This window comes from Cetorhinus maximus, chromosome 8 (assembly GCF_964194155.1).
Source record: "Cetorhinus maximus chromosome 8, sCetMax3.hap1.1, whole genome shotgun sequence".
Classification (NCBI taxonomy): Eukaryota; Metazoa; Chordata; class Chondrichthyes; order Lamniformes; family Cetorhinidae; genus Cetorhinus; species Cetorhinus maximus.
The window spans coordinates 102,745,381-102,772,349 of NC_135886.1; the positions used below are offsets into that span (position 1 = coordinate 102,745,381).

A 26,969-nucleotide genomic window follows, 5' to 3' on the forward strand; every position below is an offset into this window, starting at 1 on the left:
GCTCACAGAAACAGGAGCAGGAGTAGACCATATAGCAAATCGAGCTTGCTCCGCCATTCAATATGATCATAGCTGATCTTGGGCCTCAACTCCACTTTCCCATCTGCTGCCCATATCCCTTAATTTCCTGAGGCCCCAAAAATCTGCCTACCCCAGCCTTAAATGTACCTGACAATAGAGCAACCACAACCCACTGGTGTAGAGAATTCCAAAGATTCACAACCCTTTGAGTGAAATAATTTCTCATCAGTCCTAAATGATCGCCCCTTAACTTAAGACTGTGCACCCCCCCCCCCCCACCCGCCCCCCATGTTTTAGGCTCCCTGATCAGAGGAAACAATCTCAGCATCTATCCTATCAAAACCCTTCAAAATCTTGTATGATTCAATGACATTGCCTCTCATTCTTCTAAACTCCAGAGAATATAGATCCAATTTACTCAGTCTCACATCATAGGAAAATAGAAAATGGGAGCAGGAGTAGGCTACTCAGCCCGTTGAGCCATAGGACAACACCCTCACCCCAGGGAGCAACTGGTGAACCTTTGATGTACCGCCTCCAATGCAAGTATATCCTTCTCTTAATAGAGAGACCAAAACTGCATACAGTATTCCAGATGTGGTCACATCAAAGCCCTATGCAATTGTAACAAGGCGTTTTTATTCCTGTACTCCAATCCCCTTGCAATAAAAGGTCAACAAGTCATTTGTCTTCTTAATTGCTTGCTGTACCTGCATGCTAATTTTCCTTGTACAAGCACACCCTAGTTTCCTTTAACAACATTTAAAATTTCACACCTTTTAAAAAAGATTCTGTTTTCTAGTCTTATGACCAAAGATATAACTTGACATTTTCCCACATTATACACCATTAGCCATCTTGCTGCCCACTCACTTAACCTGTCTATATCTATTTGTAGCCTTTGTGTCCTCCCCTCAGCTTACTTTCCACGTAGCTTGGTATCATCAGCAAACTTAGATACATTACTCTCTGGCTCTTTGTCTAAGTCATTAATATAGATTGTAAGTAACTGAGGTCCCAGCACTGATCCTTACGGCATTCCTCACTGTTTACTACATTTCAGCAATGTCTGTTTATCCCAAATCCTGCTGTTATCCTCACTGTTCACTTCTAAAATATATTTTTTGTTGAATATTTTGAATTGTTTCTTTAAATGCTTCTCACTGTTCCTTTATCACCATACAGCCCAGAACTGAAAGCAGCATTATGGTAATAAATCTTAAGAAATTTTTAAAAATGCACAAATCTTATGATATGGCATATAGCAATGAAGTTCAAGAAAATGGTCTTATTCCAAATGATTGTAAAGATATATAAATTATGCTAATACATGTTTGGCATAACTCTGAAAAAATTAATAAGGTCTTAGGTTAAAAAAAAATGCATTACACAATAATCATCTGGGAAGCTGCTTTGAATAGTCTGACAGTAATATTTAATTATACCGTTAGTTCAGCATTGTTTTCTGGGTGGACTAAACCAAGTCTTATCTTGGTTTGGAAACCCATTACTCCTAAGGTTAAAGATGCAGAACACTTTGAACTGATTGACAGCTGACATGGTGCTAGAATATAAATATTCTGTAAATTTAAATAGCCTTTAAGCTGTACCATTAATGGTTTTTACTTCAAATGAAATCCGAAGGAAACTGAAACACCCTCCACACAATCACCACAAGATGGCGCTTGGGTGCCAATTTTTTTGTTGACGTTTGAAAACTCATTCTTAAAAATATTGTAAACTGGTGCAACTGGTGAGGAGGTATTGCTGTGTTTCCATTGCTATTTTTCAAATATCGAAATCTTAATCTCGATTAAGACATTAGGGCATAATAAAAAGAGAAGAGGTCTGCTGCTGCAGCTACTCGTTTTCAGTCACTTGTTGCTAACGTAGGTCCAAGCTGTAGGCACTTGCAAAGTCTGGAGAGCTCCAAGTTACATGAGAGGCTGCGCATGTTTCTTCTTAACGGCTACTCAATGCTGGCTTTTTGAATTGGCATGGAATACGGAGGTGTGGCTCCAACAGCTCTAACATAAACAGAAGTCTAGTGTAAAAGCAAGGAATCGCTGTGATAGTGCACCAGCTTCATCAAGTTCAGGAGCAAGAAGAGCAACTTCGGCTAATGCAGCTCTTCTAAAATAGTAAATCACCTCAAGAGTAGACAGCAAAGTTGGGTGCAGGGGGTTAGGACAGAGAATGCTCTCTGCCAAAGGTGAAGCAGGAAGGGAAGGAGGAACAACACACAAGACCAGAGTCACAAGAGCAAGTATGAGATCAGTAACATATGACTGAAAAAAGGTTTGAGTCAAGGTGAGGACAAGGCCACGGAGACATCTGTACAGAACAAGGATTTTGAAATCAATTCACTGAAGAAGGAAAGACAGCAGGTGTGGGTATTAAGAAAACAGGTTTTTGTATAAGCTGCGTACTATGGAGTTTTGGGTAAGTTGAAGTTTATATAGGATGCAGCTCAGGAGAGTGGTGAAGAGGGCGTTGGGAGAAAAAAAATCAAACTTATCATGGAGCACAAAAAGAGACCATTTGGTCCATTTTGCCAGTGACAGCTCTTTGAAAGTAGTATCCCATTTGAAAGTATCCCATTAGTAACACACGTTTTTACTTTTATTCTTTACTAAAGCCCTGCAAATGTTTCCTTTTCAAGTATATATTCACTTCAGTTTTGAAAGTCACTATTGAATCTGCTTCCACCACCCTTTCAAACCGTGCACTGCAGGTACACTATACAATAACTATGGGCTATTCTAGATTCTGGAAAAACTAGACATTGTTGTCAGCAGAATAGCTTTATCGCAAGGCAAATTAGAACAAAGGTCTTTTGCTAAGTTTGGAACATGCCTCAAACTTCTGAAATTAACAGTACAGATCCTTAACATTTGCTGGAGATTTCAAAACCAGGCTTGCATTAAACAGAACACGAGGAAGTTTTCAGAGCACTGATGCTGAAGAACATAAAAACACAGTGCAAGCATTGGCTGAGACAATGGAATTAAAAACTACACACTGCCACACAAATAAAAATGGACGAGGCAGAATGGAAACCGTAAAGGATCAAAATAAGTCACAAAAAGCTGGTGAAGTGGTATAAAGAGTAAACAAAAAAACTTTTGAAATGCTGGCCTTTATCTGAAGGAGCTGGAATACAAATGGGAGAATTTTATCCATGTTTTCCTGAAACGAACAGCATATGTAATTCTCAAATCTGTAGGAAATAATTGCCACATCACAAAAAGTAGAGTATATGAAAAACAGGAAAATTGTTTTTTCTTTCTGAATATTGTCCAGGAGCATTCTTCATGCGTCTGAACAGATTTCAATTGTTATTGTTTTCATATCATCTCTTTGACTTAATTGTTCTGATTGGAGCGATAATCTCCCAGCCATAAAATGCACCATCACAGCAAGAAATAAACAGCAGTAGGCCAATCAGTCACTCAAACCTGCTCCACCATTCTGTTAAATCCTGTCTAATTTGTACTTGATTCCAGGGAGGTGAAAAAATGGCGGCTGGGACCTAATTCCAGGATTCCTGATCCCATTCCTGGCTCCAACAATTTTCACTACTGCAGGTTAAGGGAGTGGGCCATAAGCCCACACCCTGCACTCCCAACCTGACCGGCTCCATTGAGGGCTTAAGCATCTCCTAGTCCCCGCAATTTTAATGGAGTTGGGCTAGCTTTCAAAGGACTTGTGGCTCACAGACTATGCAAACCATAGTCTGGATGAGAAAACCTTTAGAAACTCAAGTTCAAAAGGTCTTACCCATGCCAAGCTATGCTCCTCCAACGGCCCTCCCAAATGGCCCCACAGCCTCCATGCCAACCTATGGTACCTCCATCCTATTCACCCACTATACAGAACCAATGAACCCAAAATAACAAGAGGATGTGTGAAAAAGCTTTAAAAAAAATTCATCCATAGCTTCCAATTTAAAACACCTTTCGCTAAAGTCCTATAAAAGCATCAATCACCCAGACCCTTTAAAGTATCAATGGCAGAAATTACAAGCACTTGAAATCTCTATCTTGTGTAAATAAACATTGTGCAATTGACAGATTAGATCACAAAGCAAGGGCTGTCAACTAAGCAATGCTTTTGCTGGGGTGCAGATGTTTCAACAGCCCAATGGAAGTCTGGGCTCCAATTGACTGTGTATAGGGCTGTAGTGAAAGGAGTTTTTTTAAGAAATTAGAAAATGATGAATGAATTACTTTTTTAAAGAAGTTTTTTTCACATATCTAATTGTTATTATAGGGTTCATTGGTTCTTTAGAGAGTCTATAGTGGGCAAATGAGCATGGAAGTACCATAGCTTGGCATGGAGGGTATGACAGAATGGGGGTGGGAAGAGGGGCACAACTTGGTATGGATGGTATGAGGGGCCATGAGGGTGGGTGGGTGGCATGACGTGGCATTAGTTGGGATGGATGGGGCACAGGGAGTGTGTGGGGTGAGCGATAGGGGGCTGATCTTTGTTTTGCTGTCATTATTACAACTGGGATGAAGTCCCAGAGCAGAGATGGGCCTCTTAAACAGCCCGCCTCAGCACTCGACAGACACTGTGGCTCTTTCCAGGGGTGGTGGGCCCGACTCCAGTTAGCACCCACCCCACAGAATGAAAATTCCACCTTTGTTGGTGAATATTGCCCCAAAAGTGGGTGGGCCAAGATTGGAAATTTCCCCAACTCCCACTGTCTGCCTCTAGGGTGAAAATTCAGCGCTTTGATCTCAGATATTACAAAATACTGTTGAAAACAAAGTGTATTAACAGTATTCATTAACAGATTCCAGTATCTCTAAAACTTATGAAAGAAAACCATTTATTGCAAAGAAACTGCACTTTTTATTGTAATAAATATTGACCTAAAACTGGCCTCTGCTAAAAATCTTCACTTGCATAATCTGTCTTGGAACAGACAAATTGATTTCCATAAATGTAAACCCATTTCTTTGTTAATGAAAAGAAATTTCAATAAATTTTAGGAAAAAAACCCCAAACTTTTGTAAAACATCTATCAGATTGATTTGCACTTCGTGATACCACTTAGAGTAACTCACGAAGCCTCATCCAGCTATGCTAAACAATCAGGATTTCTGGAAAATTCTAGGCCTTAACTGTTTATTAATGACATGGTTGTAGTGAGCCATCAGGATATCTGAAGTTGCTCAAGAAGTTTCACAACTTTTACCTCTGACCGCCAAAACGGAATTCTGAAGGGTCTCAGGCTGTACTTAATTTAGAAAAGCAAAAAACTGCGGATGCTGTACGTAATTTATGTTTGACTGTTTGATTTATGATATGTGTTTACAAGCCAGGTGCAGAAGAAAGCAAAAGCAGGAAAAAATTACAGATTGAAAAAGAATGTGTGAAAATTTAGAAACTTTTTATCTTTTTAACTGCTTTTTATCCTCTATCCTTCTTACTACAATTTTATCATCACTGATCAGTTTCATTCATAAATTTTGGGCCCTTTGAATCCAGGACCCAGTAGAGTTGTTCTTATTTCCCCACTTTTTAGACACCACTGGTGTTGGGGATACAAATTTGAAAATAGAAGTTGTTCATAAGCAGCTTATTGTGGAGCTGTTAAATAAAGCCTGTGGAATGTTAATGGGGGTTGGGATTGTCATATACCACAGAGTCTGTATAATATGGGATTTTTCATGATTATTTTTCTGAATGAACCAAATCAGAGTGGGTCTGGAATCAGAGTGGTCCCAGTCATACTGTAACGGAATCTGTTTAGTTTCTGTGAACTCATTCAGGAAAGTCACAGTGGTCTGGTTCAGGGATCTTAATGGCTAAAGGAACATTATGATCAGACGTTCAAAATTCTAGGGATTCTAAACCTTTTGATTATATAGGTGGGCATGCTTAGCATGAAGTAATACAGAGACCATGGCTGAAATGTATCAAGTTACATTGTGGCTTTATTTTGAACATGTACATTCAAATCCCAATTTTATTTTAAAAATAAATTATTCATATTAAGGGAGCACAATTAAACCATTTGGTTTAAAAAATGAAAATCCTCTTTGTTCCATCTTTTTGCAATCACATGGCTATATTTACTTTACTTAAAACTGATCAATTCACTCTGCTCAGAAGAGCCAAGCATTACTGCTCCTTTGTTAGGCGTTTCAGGACGTGGATAAACAGGCACACATCAAATCAAATGCATGTGAAGATATAATGGAATGGAACAGCATTTTTTTGAGCAATCACCAACTCTCCTAATGAGAGAAATATTTTGTCCATATGCATGCAGGTGTTACCTTGAATTCTCAAACTGCTTCATTGTTACAAGAAAAAAACAATTTAGAAGGGAATAAATAAATCTATGAACTTAGGAAATGATTAGTACTCCACAAAGAGTTTTTCAAAAAAACCTCAAACTGGAGAATTTGCTTATTTATTTTTTTACGAGATCGCCTGCTTTATTTGTTCATTGAATTTGACCCCTATTTTGGAGGGCATCGTTTGGACATGATGGGGCAGAAATTTGTCTCAACCCATTTTCTGGTCCCAAATGGGAGTCCAGAGACAGGCTTGAAATTAGGCTTCATTTCAATAATTTAGGTGAGCTGTCGGCACAAGCAATGGTTTCACAGAGTTCACTCATTGCAGATGCATTTTAGGCCACTCACCTTGCCGGAAGCGGGCTTCAGGTTAAGTCCCAGAGGGGGAAAGTGATGAGAGGTGACTAATCAACGCTCTCTAGTAGCCCTGCTGAGTGCTGTGGAGCTTGGAAATACACTCCTGCTCTTTCTGACTCCACAGCAAACAGAAAAAAAAGGTACTTATCTTTCTTGGTGGCAATCACTTGTAAGGTCACATCCCACATTCAGAAAACGGTTACAACAATGACCCACTTCTACCCACAAGTGTCCAATTGTACTTTGTGAAATTAAGAGTGATAGGTCCATTTCATTTTGTAAAGAGTCAATTCTGCATTCATCAGTCCCAAAAATATCAGCCAATGGTGCTCGCTCCCATGTTAAATCAACAGTGTACCTGTGGTTCCTGCTCCTCCTACAAGGGAGACGGTAGGGTAGTGGTAATGTCACTGGACTAGTAATCCAGAGGCCCAGGTTAATGCTCTAAGGAAGTGGGTTCAAATTCGACCACGGCAGCTGGTGGAATTTAAACTTAAGGTCAGCAGGCAAGATGCTAACATAAAATGATTTCTATCCAAGAAGTGAAATTAGTAGAAGTCTTGCCAGTAATTCCTTTGCAGTCACCATCTTTAGAAGGGAGTCAACAGTGATGGAGCAAAACACTCAGCCTGTGATTTGATGACCATTAACCAGGTTTTTGGCAGATGTCAAAACCAACATCACACAGTATAAAAATGGCAGTTTCTTTGATATATTTTGACATGCTTGGTCTTGTTAAGCATTGGTTTGAAGAAACACCAGGTACGAATCACATGCAAACAGATGAAGCGCATCAGAATTTTTAAGTGGCTAAAAGTCCTTCATAGTATTAGTACTTGGCTACACTTTCCTTAAGCAGGCCTAGCTGTTATTGTACAAGAAACAAGTAAAGAAAGATGGAAAGACTTGCATTGACACAGCACCTTTCATGAACTCCAGACATCCCAAAGCACTTTAGAACCAATGAAGTACCTTCTGAAGCATAATTACTGTTATAACATGGAAAGCATGGGAGCTAATTTGCTGTTTTGGGATCTTACTGTGCATAATGTGTTACTAACCAGGTAATGCCTTTTAGTGGTGTTGATTGAGGAGTAATTATTGGCCAGGATACCAGGGATATCTTCCCAGTTGGATCTTAAGTCCACTTGAGAAAACAGGCAGGGCCCTGGTTTAACATCGCATCTAAAGACAGTACATCTGATAGTGAAGCACGCCCTCAGTACTTTTCTGTAGAGACAACCTAGATTTTTGCGTTCAAATTTCTGGAGTGGAACTTGAACTCGCAACTCCCTGACTCTGAGGCAAGAGAGCTACCAACTGAGCAATGGCTGACACCAAGTAGAGCATGAAAGCTCAATAAAAAATGGTTAATTCATCAATCCTGCATTTCTGTCCTCAGAGCACATACTAGGAATCTGGTATTAAGTGCTGTCACACAATCTCTGGCTGACAGTCCTATCAGGTTCAGTTTTCTAAAGAGAGAATAGGATCAGTGAATTTACCCTATGAAGTAAAAACGTTTTCTATTTTATTAAAATTCACATTTTTCTGGCGAAGGGTCTGAATTCAGATGGAGCCAAGATGGGTGGATGGAGTTAGATTGAACGGCAGAACGGGCTTGCTAAAGAATGACATACTCAAGTTCCTATGTTCCCCTTCCGATATCAATGAAATGCCAAAACTTTGGTTTGGAAAAGAAGCTTGCAGACAGAAATCACTATTTCACCCTGGCATTCCAAAATACCTGCATTACAAATAAAAAAAAAATCAGGGTAACTCAAAATATGATGGAGAATTATAACTTTAGTACTTTTAAAGGTTTGAACTTGTGCAATGTTTAAGTTTAGCTCCTTGCACTAGTCAGAGCATACTTCTAATTTGCTGAATCTTGGTCATTCCAATGTATTAAAAAAGATATTTTAGAGAAGGGCAAAAAAAAATCAATAAGAATGATCCCAGGTGATGAACTACGAAGAAAGGTTAGAGAAGCTTTACACCACAAGATTAAAAATGTTTTTGAAGTGGGGAGGGCTTCATTGAAGTGGATAAAATATTAAATGTTATAGATAAAATAAATCCAGATTATTAGTTCAGAGTAAACCAGAGGATAGAGAAGGAAAGCAGAGAGACTTCAAAATATATCAGCAAGATCGTCTTTACTAAGAGACCAATAAATATGTGAAATAATATGTCTTGCAAGCAGGTAATTTAGGCAAATATAATGGGATTTATCAAAGTACAGTTGGATACTTTGATAGGAGAGTTGGATTATAGAGATAAACTTCAATGGGCCAAGTGGGCTTTTCATGTTCTCATGCAATTAGGTTTCTGCACATTTATTTTATTTATAAAGACAGTTAGAAACTGACATGTCATTTTGATTAATACCAGTGTTTATTTTAAATTATGAAAAGGCTTCTGTGGGAAAAGGGCCAATAGTTTGCAATTAGTGAATGAGTAGGATCTTAAAATTAATAGCAAGGTGTGCATAAAATACTTACTGTTCTTTTCCTTGAGGTTCCGGTTAGACAAGGCAGTAGGCCAGAGCCCGACACCTGAAGCAGAAAGTAACATTACTGTTGAAATTATGAACTGTAAAACAGACAATTATTGTGAGCTTCTTCACAATCATCAGATATTCTTAAACCTCAGGTAATTTAAGCAATCATTCCATGTTAAACACTCTTACTAGATAGCCATATTTTGAATATTTTACCATCAATTTTAAGGTTTCAGAGCTTAAAAAAGATTTCATCACAATGGATGATGGACTGACTAAAATCCATGTTTGCACTACCCCGAATGCAGTTTTGCAGATGTTAATTTACAGCAACCACAGAGTTGGGATCTTTTAACAGCTTGTTTTTCTGACGTTCAAGTAGTTCACTAAGGTGTCCAAAACAGGTGAACAGACAAGTGCTGCAGAAAATTGTGCTAATATACTTTGCCTCACTTCAAATTTTCTCTTGTAACTTGAATGGTAGCCAATTTTCTTTTTAGTACACATTTGGACAGGAACGCCACAAGGCTGCTGTTTGCCTACCTTACTCTACACAACACCCTAAATTTACATGGCAATTTATCTTGCGCTTCCTTCCTTAAAGTGAAAGGGATGTAATCTAACTCTAAGCATTATTTAATAATGAACAGTAAAGTTAATTGTTTGTCCCTAGGTTCCATTCACACACCACTCGTAGCTTGGTCATGATGAAGATGTGTGTAAACAGGACTAACAGCAGGTCTCAAACTGCAGTAAACACAGAGTCTTTAGCAGTTTGGGTCCTGAAGGACAAAGGGAAAAAGGCTGAGAGAATCAGGCCTAAGATGGTTCATTAATTGGTTGCCCCCACTGTGAACTAAGTTAAAACATTTTTCTGGTGTCCACAGGTGGCTAAGGAAATATTTCCAGAGCAGCCAGGTAAGAGCAGGGGCATGAGACTAATTGAATAGCTCTTTCAAAGAGCCAGCACAGGCATGATGGCCAAATCGCCTCCTTCAGTGTTCTAAGGTTTAATACAAGATTAATCAAAGCATTTTGTGTTCTTGTGGCATCACTCAATCATCATAATGGTGCAATGTTAACAAACTGCCACCAACTCAGGTCAGGCTTTAGTAATGACAGTATCACTCGACCTTCTAAACCAATCCCCCATGTGAACTTTGAAGAAATTGTTCAGAGTTCTAAGGGTGGTGTAGGAATATGCTGTACAGATCAAACTGACAAAGATCGTCCTCCAGCATAACGACAATCCACAGTGCTCTGTGTTGAATACTCCATATTGCAGTCTATGGGTAGTAACAGGGATGCTAGTTGTTTCAAAATGTTTGGAGTGTATTTGCAGCTGAGCTTTGCAAAATTGAAACAAAAGATTTCCTCATTTCTGACGCAATTTGAACAAATTTAGAACATTACAACCTCTTGCATAAACTTACCAACATTTTTACACATTTTTCCTTCAAAGATTTGAACTTAACAAAACACAAGGTTAACTGAAAATATAAAATGCATTTTAACTCAGCAATGCAGAGCATGCAGGCTGCAAAGAGACCTTGGTAGTCTAAATGCATTTAAGCTCTGGTAAATACATATCTAAAAATGACAATATTCATCTCATAAGCAGTCTCTCGTATATACAGTTCACTTAAGTCTTTTTCCTATCACTATGAAATTGTGCAGTATCCCATTATTTGAATTAAGCAGCTAAAATAACACAAGAAATTGGGAATTTAACATTCAAATGAAGCAGCTAACATGAATTAAGCATTGACTATACTTACATCAGTTTTTTCCAAATCTACTATAGTTCTTCAATGAGACAGATGCAATTGAATCACATTTATTCCTCCCGATCTTAAGTGCAATACACCAAGTGTGCAGAAGAAATTGCTTTGCAGCCACATGCAACTCACTATGGATGAACACTCATCTCCATCATTTGTTTTAGCAATATCTCCCAAAACAAGTAAAAATACCCAGAGAACAGTTGTATGCATTCTGTCTAAGCAAATAATAAATTGGAATGATACACAACACTATTTCAATGCTTCAAACCCAGCACTTTAATACGACAGAATTTTACATTATGTTTAAAAGTGAGGTAGTTCAATCGGAAGCCAGGGTGCTAAATTTGAACATAGGAAATTTTGATGGTATGAGGGGAAAATTGGTTGAGGTGGATTGGGAAAATATATTAAAAGGTATGACGGTACATCAGCAATGGATAGTCTTTAAATAATTATTGTATAGTTTACAGCAATTGTACACTCCTTCAAGGCACAAAAACCCAAAAAGAAAAGTTAGTCAACTATGGCTAACAACGGAAGTTAAGGATTGTATAAGATTAAGAGAAAAGTCCTATAAAGTTGCCAGAAATAGTAGTAAACCTGAGGATTGGGAGGATTTTAGGATGTAGCGAAGGAGGGCCAAGAAACTGATAAAGAAAAGGAGAATAGAATATGAATGTAAACTAGCAAAAAACAAAAACAGACAGTAAAAGCTTCTACAGGTACGTAAAAAGGAAACATTTGACTAAGACAAATGTGGGTCAGGGTACAGACAGAGTCAGGGAAATTTATAATAGGAATAGAGGAATGGCAGAGAAGCTGAAAAATTACTTTATGTCTGTCTTCACTGAGAAAGACACAAGAAATCTCCCAGAATTAGAGATCCAAAGGACTAGAGAGAATTAGGAATTGAAGGAAATTAGTATTAGTAAGAAGGTTATGTTGGAGAAATTAATGAGACAGAGGTTGATAAGTCACCAGGACCTGATATTCTACATCCCAGAGTGTTGAAGGAGGTAACTATGGAGATAGTGAATGCATTGGTGATCACCTTCCAGAATCTATAAAATTTGGAACAGTTCCTGCAGATTAGAAGGTAGTGAATGGTACCTCACTATTTAAGAGAGGGAGTGAGAAAACAGGGAATTGCAGACCTGCTAGTCTTACATTAGTAGTGGGGAAAATGCTAGAATCTATTATAAAGAATGTGATAAATGGACACTTGGATAATAATGAACAGATTGGGCATAGTCAACGAAGATTTGTGAATGGGAAATCATCTTTGATGAACCTGTTGGAGCTTTTTGAGGATGTCACTATCAGAATTGATAAAAGGGGAGTTGGTGGACATGGTATAATTGGATTTTCAGAAGGCTTTTGATGAAGTCTCTCACAGGAGGTTGGTTAGCAAACTTAAAGCACATGGGATAGGAGATAATATACTGGCATGGATTAAGGATTGGCTAAAAGGCAGAAAACAGGGTAGGGATAAATGGGTCATTTATGCTTTGGCAAATTGTGACTAGTGAGGTACCGCAAGGGTTAGTATTTGGGGCCCCAGCTGTTCACAAAATATACCAATGATTTGGATGTGGGGACCAAAAGTACTATTTTCAGAGTTCGCAGATGACACAAAGCTAGGTGGGAATGTGTGTTGTGAGGAAGATGCAAAACAGCTCTAAGAGGGTTTGGACAGACTTGTTGAGTGGGCAAGAACATGGCAGATGAAATATAATGTGGAAAAATGTGAAGTTATCTGCTTTGGTAGGAGTAACAGATGTGCAGAGTATTTCTTAAATGGTAAGAGATTAGAAAGTGGAGATGTACAAAGGGACCTGTGTGTCCTCGTCAATAAGTCACTGAAGGCTCACATGCAGCTCCAGCAGGCAATTAGGAAGACTAATGTAGTATGTTAGTCTTTATCGCAAGAGGATTTGAGTACAGGAGTAGCAAAATCCTGTTTCACCTGTATAAAACCTTGGTTAGACTATACCTTAAGAAGGATATTATTGCCACAGAGGGAGTGCAACAAAGGTTCACCAGACTTGTTCCCGGAATGGCAGGACTGTCCTATGAAGACAGATTGGGGAAACTGGGCCTGTATTCTCTAAAGTTTCAAAGAATGAGGTGATCTCATTGAAACTTACAAAATACTTTAGGGGACAGACAGCGTAGATGCAGGTAAGAAGCTTCCCCTGGTTGGGGAGTCTAGAACCGGGGACACAATTTCAAAATAAGGGGAAGCCACTTAGGACTGAGAGGAGGAGGTTTATTTTTTACTCACAGGGTTGTAAATCTTTTGCATTCTCTACCCCAGAGGGTTGTGGACGTTCAATCATTGAGTATGCTTAATGTAGAGACTGATGGGTTTCTAAATACCAATGACAAAGGGATTATGGGAACAGTGTGGGAAAAAGGCGATGAAGCAGATGATTAGCCATCATCGTATCGAATGGCGGAGGAGGCTCAACGGGCTAAATGGCCTACTCCAGTAGCTATGTTCCTATGTCCTAGCACCTTCATAATCCTTCACAATACAAGCTGGGGTCTTCCTGATCATTCCGCATTACCCACTGAATCCCCAGGGGAAGTGTTACAACCAGGTGATAGGGGTTGAAGTGCTCCCCTCTTTTCCTTCTCCTCGTTTGACCGCAGTAGATTTTTTAAAAAATAGGATATCTTTGTCAATTTAGTGTACACTTAACTATCTATGTGCTGTGATCGTAAAAGAAGCAGTCAGACAGGTTTTCATGGGTTTAACAAAGAAGTTTAGTTTTATTACATTTAAACCGATCTGGGTAAAATAATAAAATACATTCCGGTTTCCGTGTGCACACACATATCCCAAGTTCACACACACAAATACAGCTTACAGGGGAGAGGAGGATAGATTTGGCCAAATTATAGCCCATAAGAAATAAAAGAAGTTCACAGTTCGCTACTTGGAGTATCTGCTGGCTGCAGGCCAATTCCAGTTGTTTTGCTTTCAGTGCTGAGGCAGTTTAAAATTGCAGCTGATCTTTCTGTCTTCCAGGAGACACTGCTGTGGAGTTGAATTCTTTGTTTAAGGAATCTCTGGCTACTGCATAATGGACACTAAATGAAATTAGTAGACAGGTTCCAAGCTTGTTAAAGAGGGGCAAGAACTCCACTTAGCTCAACTGTTAGCTCTGTTCTGCAGAGAAACCCATTTGTTAAAACCACACAAAAAAGAATCTTCACTGGTCATGTGATCTCTCTCTAACTGCCAGCAATTCAAACACAATTGTAGATTCCAATTATAATTTGATTAACTCAACTGGGGGGCTATCTTAAAAATCAAGGTCTTTCGTTCAGGCAATTAACCTTTGAAAGGTTCATCTTCAGCTGTTGAATACTGTAAGTGATTTCCATAAATATCTTGTCAGTTGGGTTAACTTATAGTCATCTGCTATGAGAATTGCCTGTCTGGTTCTTGCAGGTTTTTGTTCCTCCATGTGGGATTTTATGGAAAGGGAAGTGAGTTTTTAAGTTCCTCAAGGAGAATTACACCTCTGAGGCTTTCATAGGTGAACTCTATTTTAAGCGCTCATATCCATTGGTTGAAACCAAGTTGCTTAACCCTCTGAACTTGATGCAAGTTTACTCAGAGAGTTCGAAATTTTTTTGCAGTACACTTCTGGCACCAACTCCCATGTACTTAGGATAGCACGTCATCTCAATTTGATGAACAGACAATCAGGCAATAGAGAATAAACCTCATGGGCTTTCCCTGTTAATTTACTTTGCAATAGTAGGGTCCAATTCTCCAATGGCCTTCAGCTGTTTTGCAAGCATCTCAGATGAGATGAAAAATTCTTCTACATTTCCCTCATCAAACTTAACTGGAGAACTTTAAGAACTCAGCACTCGCTCCTGAGCTAGGGGCAATTCTCTCACTAACGGTGCCCTCACTGGGTACAGTGGTCTTTCCCTACTCAATTCAAGCTGCCTTAACTGGAATTCCTTCTCCTCTCTGTGTTCCTGTCTCTCCCTTTCTCTATCTTCTCTCTCTCTGTTTCTCCTTGTTGGAATTCTAGCTCTAATCTCTGCTCTTCCAACTGTATTTTTGCTAAGGCTAGCTGGTCCGTTTTGGATTCTACGCCTGTCGCTGTCTCTTCAAGTTCAAATTTAACAAGTTTTAGGATTTTGGATTTCCCAGCTTTTGGTTGGATTTTTATTTCTAAAAGCACAGCTATACTCTTTAATCGATAGAGCTTCTAAGATGTCCAAAATTACCTCATTCCGTTATAGGAATGTACTGGCTTTGAATGGGGATATTTTATTAGTATTCTATCGCTGCAAACCACAAGGGAAAAATAAAACTGTATATGAATTTTTAAATTACTTCTAGAGATCAATTTGGGTCCCAACTTACAAATTCTCTTGTTTGTCTGTGGATTTGGTCTTTATGATGAGCCCCAAATTTCTGTTACGACCAGGTGAGGAGGGGTCGAAGGGCTCTCCCCCTCTTTTCCCTCTCCTTGTTTGCCTCAACAGGTTTTTTTGTTTAAAAGTGGGTTACACTTGCCAACTCAAAGAGTACTTAACTGTTTGCACATAGTGATCATAAAAGAACCAATTGGACATGTTTTCTTGAGTTTAACAAAGGAGGTCGTTAGTTTTATTTTATTTAAACTGATCTTTGTAAAATAATAAAACATGCTCCAACTTGCACACACACAAAGTCAACACAGGTTATAGAGTAGGGGAGGATAGATTTGCCAAATTATAGTCTATAAGAAATAAAAGAAGTTCACAGTTCATAGCTTGGATTATCTGCTGGCTGCAGGCAATTGCTTTCAGCGTTGAGGTGGTTTAAAGCTGTAGCGGGTCTTTGTTTTCCTGGAGTTGAATTCTCTCCTTAAGAAATCTCTGTCTACTGCAGAATGGAGGCAAAATCAAATTAGTAGACAGGGTCCAAGCTTGAGAGAGAGAGAGAGAGAGAGACAGGAGCTCCACTTGACTTAGTCCTGTTCTGTGGAGAAACCCATATGCTAAAACCACACAAAAGACTTGGCTGGTCATGTGATCCCTCTCCAACTGCCTGTAATTCAAACATAGATGTAGATTCTAATTATAGCTCTATTAGCTCGTCTGGCAGCTCTTAAAAATCAAGGCCTTTTGCCCAAGCGATTAATATTTGAATGCTGTAAGTGGTTTCCATAAGTATCTTGTCAATAGGGCAGGGAGGAAGGTCTCAGGGGGTGGGGTTGGGGGTTGGGGGGGCGGGGGGGTGGTAGTCAATGTCCTTGGTGAGTTTTGTAGACTTGCCATCTTCTTTCCATAGGACTGGAATGTGAAATATATGGTAATGTCAATTAGTGTTGGCTGTCTTGATGAAGGTTGGAATCACTTCAGTCTGTTTCAAAAAAATGTCTTTTTAAAAGTCCAATTCTTGTTTCCAGCTGATCTCCAACCATGCAAAAAAAAAATTAGTTCCCTGCAATAACTGTACTGTAAACATTCTGCACATTTCTACTTGAAAACACCAGGTGGATGACCGCTTTGGACACAATGTATAACAACACTAAATTAATTCAGAGGATGTTTATAAATTCCACTCCACATAGCAATTGGAGTAATCTTTGCTACAAATTTGCCAAGTGTATGTGCACTGCAGAAGAGAAACTGATTTTAAAAGTGTTGCTCAGTTCAGAACAGTGAAATTCATGATTTATTTCAAAGATGCAAGAAAATAGGAGGTAAAAAGACAGAATTGTATCAGGTGAAGAAGGAATCTAAGCTGTACTTTCACATTGAACATCTTTTCTCAGTTGGGAGCTATTAATGTTCAAGATAAAATATAACACAGCTGTCTTTCTTTACAACTAACTAGCTCACATTAATGTATAGATGAACAAACAAGTGCATAAGTATGTTCGTACCGCATTAAAAACAAATTCAATTTGAGATAGAAAGATTGCACTGCCAACATCCCCTGGTCCAGTGCAGGAGAAGGTGCTCACCAATTGACTTTAACAACTGCAAGTTAAAATGCAGCAACATTTGCAGTATAAACCCTTCCAGAAATTAAAAGGAATACTCTTAAATCCTACACAATAGTTGGAATCTCAAATGATGCATTTGTTTTTGAGCAATGCTTCCTGAGACAGAAAACTTTACATTTACCTCCATGGGGATCCAGCTAGTGGTCTTGCTGGAAGTTTGCGAAAGTCAGAACAAAAACTATCAAGTGCAATTAGAGTGACAACCTTGGGTTTTGATCTCTCAATCTTGCAGGATGGAAGCCAAGCAACTTAATTTTTTGAAACACTAGGCTATCCACAGGGAGATGCTGTTATTGTTTTCAATGTACTGTACAGCTCAGGCTCAGATTCCAATATTATTACAGAACATTTGACCTGTATGCAGCAATAAAGATAACTGATTTTTTGTATATTCAATATATTTCCTTAAAATAATTTTGTTTACATTGCGAAGAAATAAAGATTGACTCCAAGTATAATTGGCTCATAAAAGGCACTGGTTGAAAAATTAAATCAAGAAACAAAGTATACAGTCACAGCATTGGTAATTTACAAATTTAAAAATCAAAAAGAAAGCAAGTGACCAATATGATTCTGAGCACATTACGACATTTTAAATGATTACATATTGCTTTCTCAAGTTTACACAACTGCAACACTATATCCATACAGATCAAAAAAAATAACTAATAGGTACCTGATAGTTGCTCTGACTGGGAGTTAGCCTTTGGTTGCTAGATGATGGAGGGCGAAGGTTGAATGAGTCCTCTGATGAGGAAGCATTACCGTACAAGGTCATTGTTGTCCCGGGCGCTCGGAATTCTCCACTACGGTAGAATACACTTCCAGACACATCCCGCGCACTGACCTGTGATGAACCAGTGCTAATGTTCCTTGCTGGTGTCACGAGAGATGTATTTGAGCACTCCATTTCTTTTGGGATATTCGCTTCAGAAACTCTTGGATGATTTTTCAGCTCCGAACTCATTGATGCAAGCTCCTCCTCCCTTGCATACTCGTCAACATCTCCAGTTTCCATAGCAATGGAAAAGCATCCACTTTCCATTTGACGCAAGTTCCTAAAAGCATGGTCCCCCCTATTTCTAGGCGACTGCTCACTGCCTGCCAACGAGTATACATCCCGAATCTGGAGAGAGCTGACAGCAGTGTCTCCACGGTTAACCTTTGAATCAGATGAGCAACTGGATGTACTTCTCGAGAAAGGAGGCTCAGAACTGAGCTTTCGTGGGCACTGAGACAGCTCTGCAATGGTTGAATTAAACTGTTGTTTTGGCCACCCACCAACTGACTTAGCTGCTGCTGACTGTACTCTATTTATTTCACTCTGAACATAAGCAGGACTGTAGTTCTTTGTACTGGAGGAGTATACAGTGCTGGTGGGACTGTGAACATTTAATTGTCTCGATCCAGGAGTCATTTTTTCACAAATAGGAATTGCAGAGTTTTTGGAAATAGACTGTCTTTGACTACTAGCATGCTGTTGTAATTCAATTTCTGTTATAGTTCTCCCCATTGGTCTATGTATAAGACCCTTAGGAACGTCACACCTGTGGCCATCCTTTTGGTGAGACAACCCTTGTGCGCTGGCAGAATGGGTAGAGGTAAACACACCCGTTACCATTACATTTCTGCATGGTGATGTTAAAATGGTTTGCTGGCTCTGGGATGGAGAGACAAGGCTAGTATTTTTCACTGGTGTATCAGGTTTTCCCACCATACTGTTACCTGCTGGTCCTTGTGTAGAAGGTGTATCATCCAAACTGTATTTTGTAGAATTCAGTTTCCTTCTTTTATTGCCAATCCAAGTCTGCAAAACAGATACCATTAAGTGTGCAAAAAGCATATATTTTTTTAAACTTAGAATTGGCTCAGAACATGTTCAAGTGAAAAGCTTAAAGCTCAATCTAGCCTTCGTAAAAGAAAGAGATAGGAGCGGAGAGAAAGCAGCCAGTCCTCAATACTTGCTGAATTTTAAGTTTGATATTAAAAGGCTCTCACCTACTAAAAAACAAGTTTGGTTGTTACCAAACACGTTTGGTTGTTACCAAACACGTTTGGTTGTAGCTTTAAAAAAAAGTCTTAGAATTTCAATGCAAGTTGAATTTTTGAGATCACATCTACTTTCAGAATTACTGTCACCATCATTTTGCATGCTTGTAGCTTCCAATGACTAAGTCTGAAACTTGCAATGCAAGATTACAATTCCAGCAATTTACCACCAGTTTTTCACATGAAACATTAATCTAATGGAAGGGTTTCCATAGCAAAAAGGGGTGAAGAAAAGGGGATCTTGGTGCAATTAATCAAAGCACCCAGTCAACATAACCTTGCATGACAATTTGGCTAATCACACTGGGCTTAGTGTGTGCAAATTTTGGGCTTCCTTACCTCCAAAAGAATAATGATACATTAAAACAGGGGAGGAGCGATGAGATGATTTGGAATTTAAAACCCAGGTTAGGAAAAGGCCTGAGGTTGAAACTTATCTGGAGCATGGTTCAAGTCTTAACTAAAGATATGCTTAACGTTAACTATTACTGAACTGATCACATTACTATAGCACATAAGCATGGAATATGCAAGCTCCAACAAAACTCAACAATTCAAAGAACTCTCCTCTATCTTTCCTCTTCTCATGAACTAGCCACATTGCAAACTCCCGTTCAACTGAGGATCTATATGGCAAATTAAAATGTATAACTACAAGGGAGCTTCAGTGCAAATTACGGATTATAAAGCATGACTAAACACTACATGAAACAGTAGAGTTCAGTCTTAATGGTCTCACTGAAACACTAAGTGGATGCAAATTTTAGATTGATATCTTGGTGCTTTGTTAGAATATATGCAAGAGTTAAGAACTGATGTCACCTTCTTCCTTGTGGCTATTTGGTTTTCTTCAAAAAGATAAAATAGGAGGAGGCTGTGAAAATGCAAACTGTGCATGGATTGGGGAAGAAGTGGAATCAATCAAATTGCTTTTTCTCATTCCATGAAACACTAGCCACATGCAATCTTAATCATTGCATGGATTTTATGTGTGCTGTGGAAAGTGCAAGTGTGTAGTACTGACAACCAGTCAATCAGTATCAAAATAACGTGCTTACACTCTGTTACATGTTTTTAAGAAATCTATAAACAGCAGAATGTAAAATATCTTTAGAAGACAACAGTTAATAAAGAGAACCTGGCTAATTAAGTGTTAATTTCTTTTTAAACAATATTATTTAAATCAACTGTACAATAGCCAAGAATTATATTATTAATACAAAAGCAAAATACTGCGGATGCTGGAAATCTGAGTAAAAACAGAAACCGATGCAAATACTTAGCAGATCAAGCAGCTTTGGTGGAAGAAACAGAATTAACATTTCAAGTTGATAACGAATGCTCATTGACCTGAAATGTTAACTCTGTTTCTCTCTCCAAAGATGCTTTCTGAGCTGCTGAGTATTTCCAGCATTTCTGCTATATTATCCAAGTTAAGTTGAGCAGGAACGGTGGTACAGATAGCGTTTTGGATGCTACCGCACTGGATTTGAATCAAAGTTGTAGTGCGGCATATCTGTCAATATATCAAAAATAATCCCTTCACTATTATGGAATTCCCTTGCTTAATTCCTGTGTCACCCTCTCTGAACCACGTACGTCATCATGTTACGAATAAAACACCAATTTTCCCTTTTCAGTCAAATTGCAGACATGTGAATTTAATAATAAGAAGTTAATGCTGGAAAAATGCAGCAAGTCAGAAGAGAGGATAAATTGAAACTGTTTGTTTCAAATTTCTAGCATTTTCTGATTTTATTTTGACTTAGGATATTCATTTTCCTGCTTCCATATACAAGCTTTAAAAACACTGGATATTTGAACAAATATCACTTTTAATGAAAAGAGATTCATCATTCAGGGCAAATGAAGAGAAACTGCTTCTACTGATGGGTGGGACAGTAACTAGAGAGTACAGATTCCAGAAAATTGGCAAAGGAACCAGAGGAGGGAAGCAGAGACTTTAGCGTTGGTATGATATGGAATGGACTGTATGAAAGCGTGGCGGAAACAGACAATTAAAAAAAAAATTCTTGAGCATTGCTGGCAAGGCCCATTCCTAACTGCTCTTCAGAAGGCGATGGTGTGCTGCCTCCTTGAACTGCTGCAGTCCCTGGGGTGTATGTGCGTGCACAGTGCTGTTTGGAAGGGAGTTTCAGGATTTTGACCCAGTTACAGTGAAGGAATGACGATATAGTTCCAAGTCTGTGGGTGTGTGGCTTGGATGGTAACTCGCAGGCCGTGGTGTTGTCATGAATCTGGTGCCCTTATCTGTCTAGGTGGTAGATGGTTTGGAAGGTGTTGTCAAAAGAGGCTTGGTGAGTTGCTGCAGTGCATCTTCCATAGTTTTCCACTACGTGCCTGTGGTGGAGGGGGTGAATGTTTAAGGTGGTGGATGGGGTGCTGATTAAGCAGGCTGCTTCTTGGATGTTGTTGGAGCTTCACTCATCCAGGTAAATGGAGAGTATTCCATTACATTCCTGACTTGTGCCTTGTGGATCGTGAACAGGCTTTGGGGAGTCAGGAGGTGACTTACTCACCACAGAATTCTGAGTCTGGCCTGCCCTTGTTTCACAATATTTGTATGGCTGGTCCAGTTAAATTTTGGATCAGTGGTAACCCCAGGATGTTGATGATGGGACATTCAGTGATAGTAATGCCATTGAATGTCAAAGGAGATGGTTAGATTCTCTCTTGTTGGAGAGTGTCATTGCCTGGTACTTATGTTTTGCGAGTGTCACTTTTTACTTAATAAGTAACTTCCAAAAGTGGTTGGACATACATTTGAAAAAAGAAAACATTTGCAAAGACTATAAAGATGGAGAATAAGTGGGAGAATGGGTCCAGTTTGGTCTTTTAAAGAGTCGGCACAGGCAACATATTCTGCAAGAATAGTTTAGAAAAAGTTTAGTGAGGATTCTTTCATATATGATATTCAGACAATACCAACATTTCTCTTCTCCCAATTTCTTTCCACTTATCTGTTGTTTAAAGAAACATTTGTATATATATCTTTTTTGATCCACTGGTCCATTTTATTTGTGAGACCAGTAACATTATTAGTCACCTGGCTATGCCAGGCAGAACCTCCCTCACCCTTCGGCTGCTGACCCTGATTTTCTGCTTCATCAATGTGTGTTACAGCGAGAGAGATGTCAACCTGCTGCTTGTGCACAATAAAAACATTAGGGCTGGGCATTGGCTCCATCCTTTATCCCTTGTACAATTTAATTAAGTCATTGCTATGGCGATGCCTCAAAATTGTAGCTTTTGTAAAGCTAACTCAGTTCAGGTCTGGAATTCAATATTCTGTACCAGCTTTTCCACAATTGGCCTTTGGAATTTTTTTTTAAAAACAAAAAGTGAGAAAAAAAGCTTTTTTGTGTGCTGGACTCATTATTGTTCAGGGCAACGCTAAACAGACAAACATTGAATAGAGGAAAATAATGCTTTTGGTCCCATTAGTTTACATTCATAATTAGGTGCAGCCCAGTGCCATTTTGATGTAGTTAACTATTTTCTAATATTTCCTAATGTTGGCAGTATAACCGAGCCATTTGCATACATCTACTTTACCATGGAGAGTTACCTGACAATACATTGAAAATAGTGAAAGCATGGCTGCCTAAAGGTTCCAAAATTAAAAGCATTTACTTTCAGTTCTAGTACTACAGTAAAAAAGAGACATTGGACTGAATGCTGACCAGGCACATGTCTAGCAAAAACCATATTGACATGAGCTTGTAGTGCAAAACAGTTTAGGTTATGCAGGATCCACCAGGCTTCAGGTCCAGTGGATAGCAGAGAATGAAAGATGCTAATCCACCTGGAAGAGGGCTATAATGAGCTTTGCACTGGCTTTGTCTGGGTATCAACCTGACGAATTAAACCCTTACATGCAAATCTAAATTTATAAACAAACTCCAACAGATAGCTGGAGTTTCAAATATAGCTTCCAGTACCTGCCTAACTGTTCATTAGAAGTACTCAACAGCAGGGATGGCTAAATATAAAATGGTACATTCATGTCCCCAAGCCTTACAAATACAATCGAAAGCAAAACTCTAACCTACAAACTTGGGAACCCAATTTATTTTTAGGACTGAATTTTACAGGCAAATACTCAAGGGTGAGTTTGATGTAGCGCTTTTAAAGATAGCCCTCTCCAAATTATGCTTCCAAATGATACCTATGCATAAAAATGTCCTTATAAAGCTTCTTGGAAGTCTGAACACAAATCTGCATGTAGATATCTCATCAGAAAGCATTCACAGATCAGTGAGGGCTCTGAACATTTTAGCAGTTACAACACAAGATTTGACCTTTCGTGTTCACAAGCCTTGTCTGTAATAAACATCTTGCAGAGGACAAAGTCTTACATTGGTTACTGCTCTATTATTTAATACTACTGGGATCCAGTATAAACCCAACATTTCCAATATGGCTGTGGAAAAATGTTATACTACTTACCCTGACTACATTAAAATCTAACCCCGTTTCACGTGCACACTGTATTATTAATCCAAAGCAATTTTTACTTTGATTTGTCATTCCACTGTCATAATAACGCTGTAATACTCGTTGCTGTTCCTCTGTGAATATAGAACGCAGATTCATCTATAAAAGAAAGTACAGTGCTTTTTGTTATAACAATTTGAAATGTGTAAAAAGACAAAATCTGTTTTAAAAAAAAGTTATTTCAAAATACACAAGAAAACAACAGATTCTACTGCAGTATTTAAAATAAAACCTGAAGAGATTAATTCTGGGCAAGGCCAAACACTAATTAGCACATCGTTATGTTTTGTAAAACAGCTGAAGTTACCAACTTGCTATTTAAGTAAACCTGCTAAAGTCAAAAACTTCTGTTTGATTAATCATCAACAGAGGGGCTTGTTTTGGCTTTTTTGAGCCCCTCACTGAGGAAACTGGCAGCCGAAGTAGGCATTGTCCTGGTTTCCCATGAAAAAATGACTTCTGGAAGAGTTAGTCGACCAACAGATTGCTAAATTGGTGCGTCAAAAATTCTACACAAGATAAAATTACAGTCAGAAATACAGTTAATATGATTAACATGGGGAGGGGAGTGTGCCCATACACCTTTTGATCTCAGCCAGGATAGGATGAAGGAAGCTACTATGGAGAAAATAGCTATTTACAAACATAAAAGGGAGACAGAAAAGATTAGAGAAGATGAACCATCTTCTGTGCATTTTATTAGCAACTGGCTCTATTAATAGAAGCCGGTTGCCTGGCTGCTTGCCATGGTGCAGCGGTGTAGGGATACAAACAAATAAAATGCAAAAAAACAGCCAATGCTGGAAATCTGAAACAAAGGCATAAAATGCTCGAAACACTCAGTAGGTCAGTCAGAACCTGTGGAGAGAACAGGTAAGTAAAACTTTCTGCCAAAGGGTCAAAACCTGAAATATGAAGCTTGATCTACTCTCTCAACAGATGCTGGTTGATGTGTTAAGTATTTTGAATATTTTCTGAAAATTAAACATTAATTTATGAAACAAGCTAAAAAATGTTGCTGACTACTTTGTTAACATTAAAAGGGGCCAAAGGTTTCACATTCAATAATTTTATTAAGACACACTTTGTATATTACTTCAAATGATTAGATTAACTTCTGTTTTGGTAAATAAGATTTCCTTGGATGGTGCAAGTAGTAAAAAAAAGAAATATAGTTTCCCAAACGGCTCATGAATTTCAGATTACTCAAAACTCACACCTACTTTTTCAATAGCCAGAGCTCTCTTCTTCCTGAACTTAGAAGACATTCCCACACCCCCCACTCAACTCCTGTCACTCACAAGATCAGAACAAATCCAAATCTGCTTATTACAGAAAGATAACAAAATGCAGTAAAGATCTGGTTATCCTTTCGCACCCATTAAAAAAAGCTTTTATTTAGATGCCTTTCATCATCACAGAACATCGCAAAGCACTTTACAACCAATGAAGTACTTTTGAAAAATAGTCACATTTAGGAAACACAGCAACCAATTTGCACACGGCAAGATCCCATAAACAGCATGTGATAATGACCAGATAATCTGCTTTTTTATGTTGACTGAGGGATAAATATTAGCCAAGACACTAGGTATTAATCCCGTGCTCTTCTTCGAAATAGTGCCGTGGAATACTTTATATCCACCTTAAAAGGGTAAGCAGAATTTAGGTTTATCGTCTCATCCAAAAACACAACACCACCTGCTGTGCAACACTCCCTGAGTACTGTACTAGAGCACATAACTTGAAGTTGACATTCAAGTGCTGGAGTGGGATTTGAACCAGAAACTCTTGACTCATGAGTCCAGAATGCTTTGAGACATGGTTGACAACCAAGTAAGTAAACAAACATCTGCATTAGTTCACTCAGTAGACCAGAATCAAAATGAAGAATAAATGGAAGAATTAAGATAAGCTTAGTTTTCTTTACTCATAATATGTTATACAAAGCTCTTGTGTAGGTTTTGTACTGTACTGTGTGCATTGCTGAGCAAATCTCTCCAGATAATCGAGGAAGGAAGACTGCTCTGTTAAACATAGCCAATAACTCATCATTGGAACTATTTATGTAACAGATGCTCAGCGGTTGTTGTGACTGCACTGCATTAGTCTGTTCTCCTAACCGCCACTCATTTAGAGTAAATTTAATCGCACTGAAAAATGTCATTTGTAAAGTGTAAAACAGACTTATCCAACGTACGGCCCAGCACATGAAGCTCCTCTATGCAGCCCCTGGAGCCAGTTTGTAAAATGCCAGTCAAACAGGTAAGTTTGAACTGTGAGCCTATCAGCAGCAAATGTAGGAGAGAAACAATTTGTGATTGGAGGAGCAGCAAACACCAGCCACAGTGCATTTAGGGCCGGTGGGGATCGATGCACAGGGGTAACCTCGGAGTAGAGATGCCAGGAAGCGGGAACCAGGTATCCAGAGTGGAGAACGAGGCAGCAAGAGTGGGGCCCACTGATGTCTGAGTAGGTGAGTGTCTGGTGACTATATGGGGGGGGGGGGGGGGGGGGGTAGGGGAGGGGAAGGGGAAGGGGGGGAAGGGGGGGAAGGGGGGGAAGGGGGGGAAGGGCGGGAAGGGGAAGAAGGGGAGGGGGGAGGGGGGGAGGGGAAGGGGAAGGGGGGAGGGGGGGAGGGGGGGAGGGGGGAGGGGGGAGGGGAAGGGGAAGGGAGGGGAAGGGGAAGGGGGAGGGGAAGGGGAAGGGGGGGAGGGGAAGGGGGGGGGAAGGGGGAAGGGGAAGGGGAAGGGGGGAAGGGGAAGGGGGGAGGGGAGGGGAAGGGGGGGAGGGGAAGGGGAAGGGGGGAGGGGAAGGGGAAGGGGGGGAGGGGGGAGGGGGGAGGGGGGAGGGGAAGGGGGAAGGGGGGAGGGGGGAGGGGGGAGGGGGAAGGGGAAGGGGGGGAGGGGAAGGGGAAGGGGGGGAGGGGAAGGGGAAGGGGGGAAGGGGGAAGGGGGAAGGGGAAGGGGGGGAAGGGGAAGGGGGGGAGGGGAAGGGGAAGGGGGGAGGGGAAGGGGAAGGGGGGAGGGGAAGGGGAAGGGGGGGAGGGGAAGGGTGGAGGGGGAGGGGAAGGGGTGGAGGGGAGGGGAAGGGTGGGAGGGGGGAGGGGAAGGGGAAGGGGGAGGGGGAGGGGAAGGGTGGGAGGGGGAGGGGAAGGGTGGGGAGGGGGAGGGGAAGGGTGGGAGGGGGAGGGGAAGGGTGGGAGGGGGAGGGGAAGGGTGGGAGGGGGAGGGGAAGGGTGGGAGGGGGAGGGGAAGGGTGGGAGGGGGAGGGGAAGGGTGGGGGAGGGGGGAGGGGAAGGGGTGGGGGGAGGGGGAGGGGAAGGGAGGTGGGAGGGGGAGGGGAAGGGTGGGAGGGGGAGGGGGAAGGGTGGGAGGGGGAAGGGAAGGTG

At 40.0% G+C, this 26,969-nt stretch overlaps 1 protein-coding gene across 10 annotated transcripts in view; it reads right to left on the reverse strand.

The window, feature by feature from the left end:
* The window catches only part of hdx (highly divergent homeobox), a 105,069-nt gene that overhangs the window by 39,053 nt on the left and 39,047 nt on the right, over window positions 1–26,969 (reverse strand). For 8 of the 10 annotated variants that reach the window (XM_078547334.1, XM_078547337.1, XM_078547335.1 and 5 more), the window contains 3 exons: window positions 23,531–23,677; window positions 17,688–18,818; window positions 9,200–9,253 (listed from right to left, as the gene is read on the reverse strand). In XM_078547334.1, coding sequence (XP_078403460.1) covers window positions 9,200–9,253; window positions 17,688–18,818; window positions 23,531–23,677 — 1,332 coding nt within the window. Of the gene's footprint in view, window positions 1–9,199; window positions 9,254–17,687; window positions 18,819–23,530; window positions 23,678–26,969 lie in introns of those variants that run through there. The other 2 variants (XM_078547336.1, XM_078547333.1) reach the window with 2 other exon arrangements.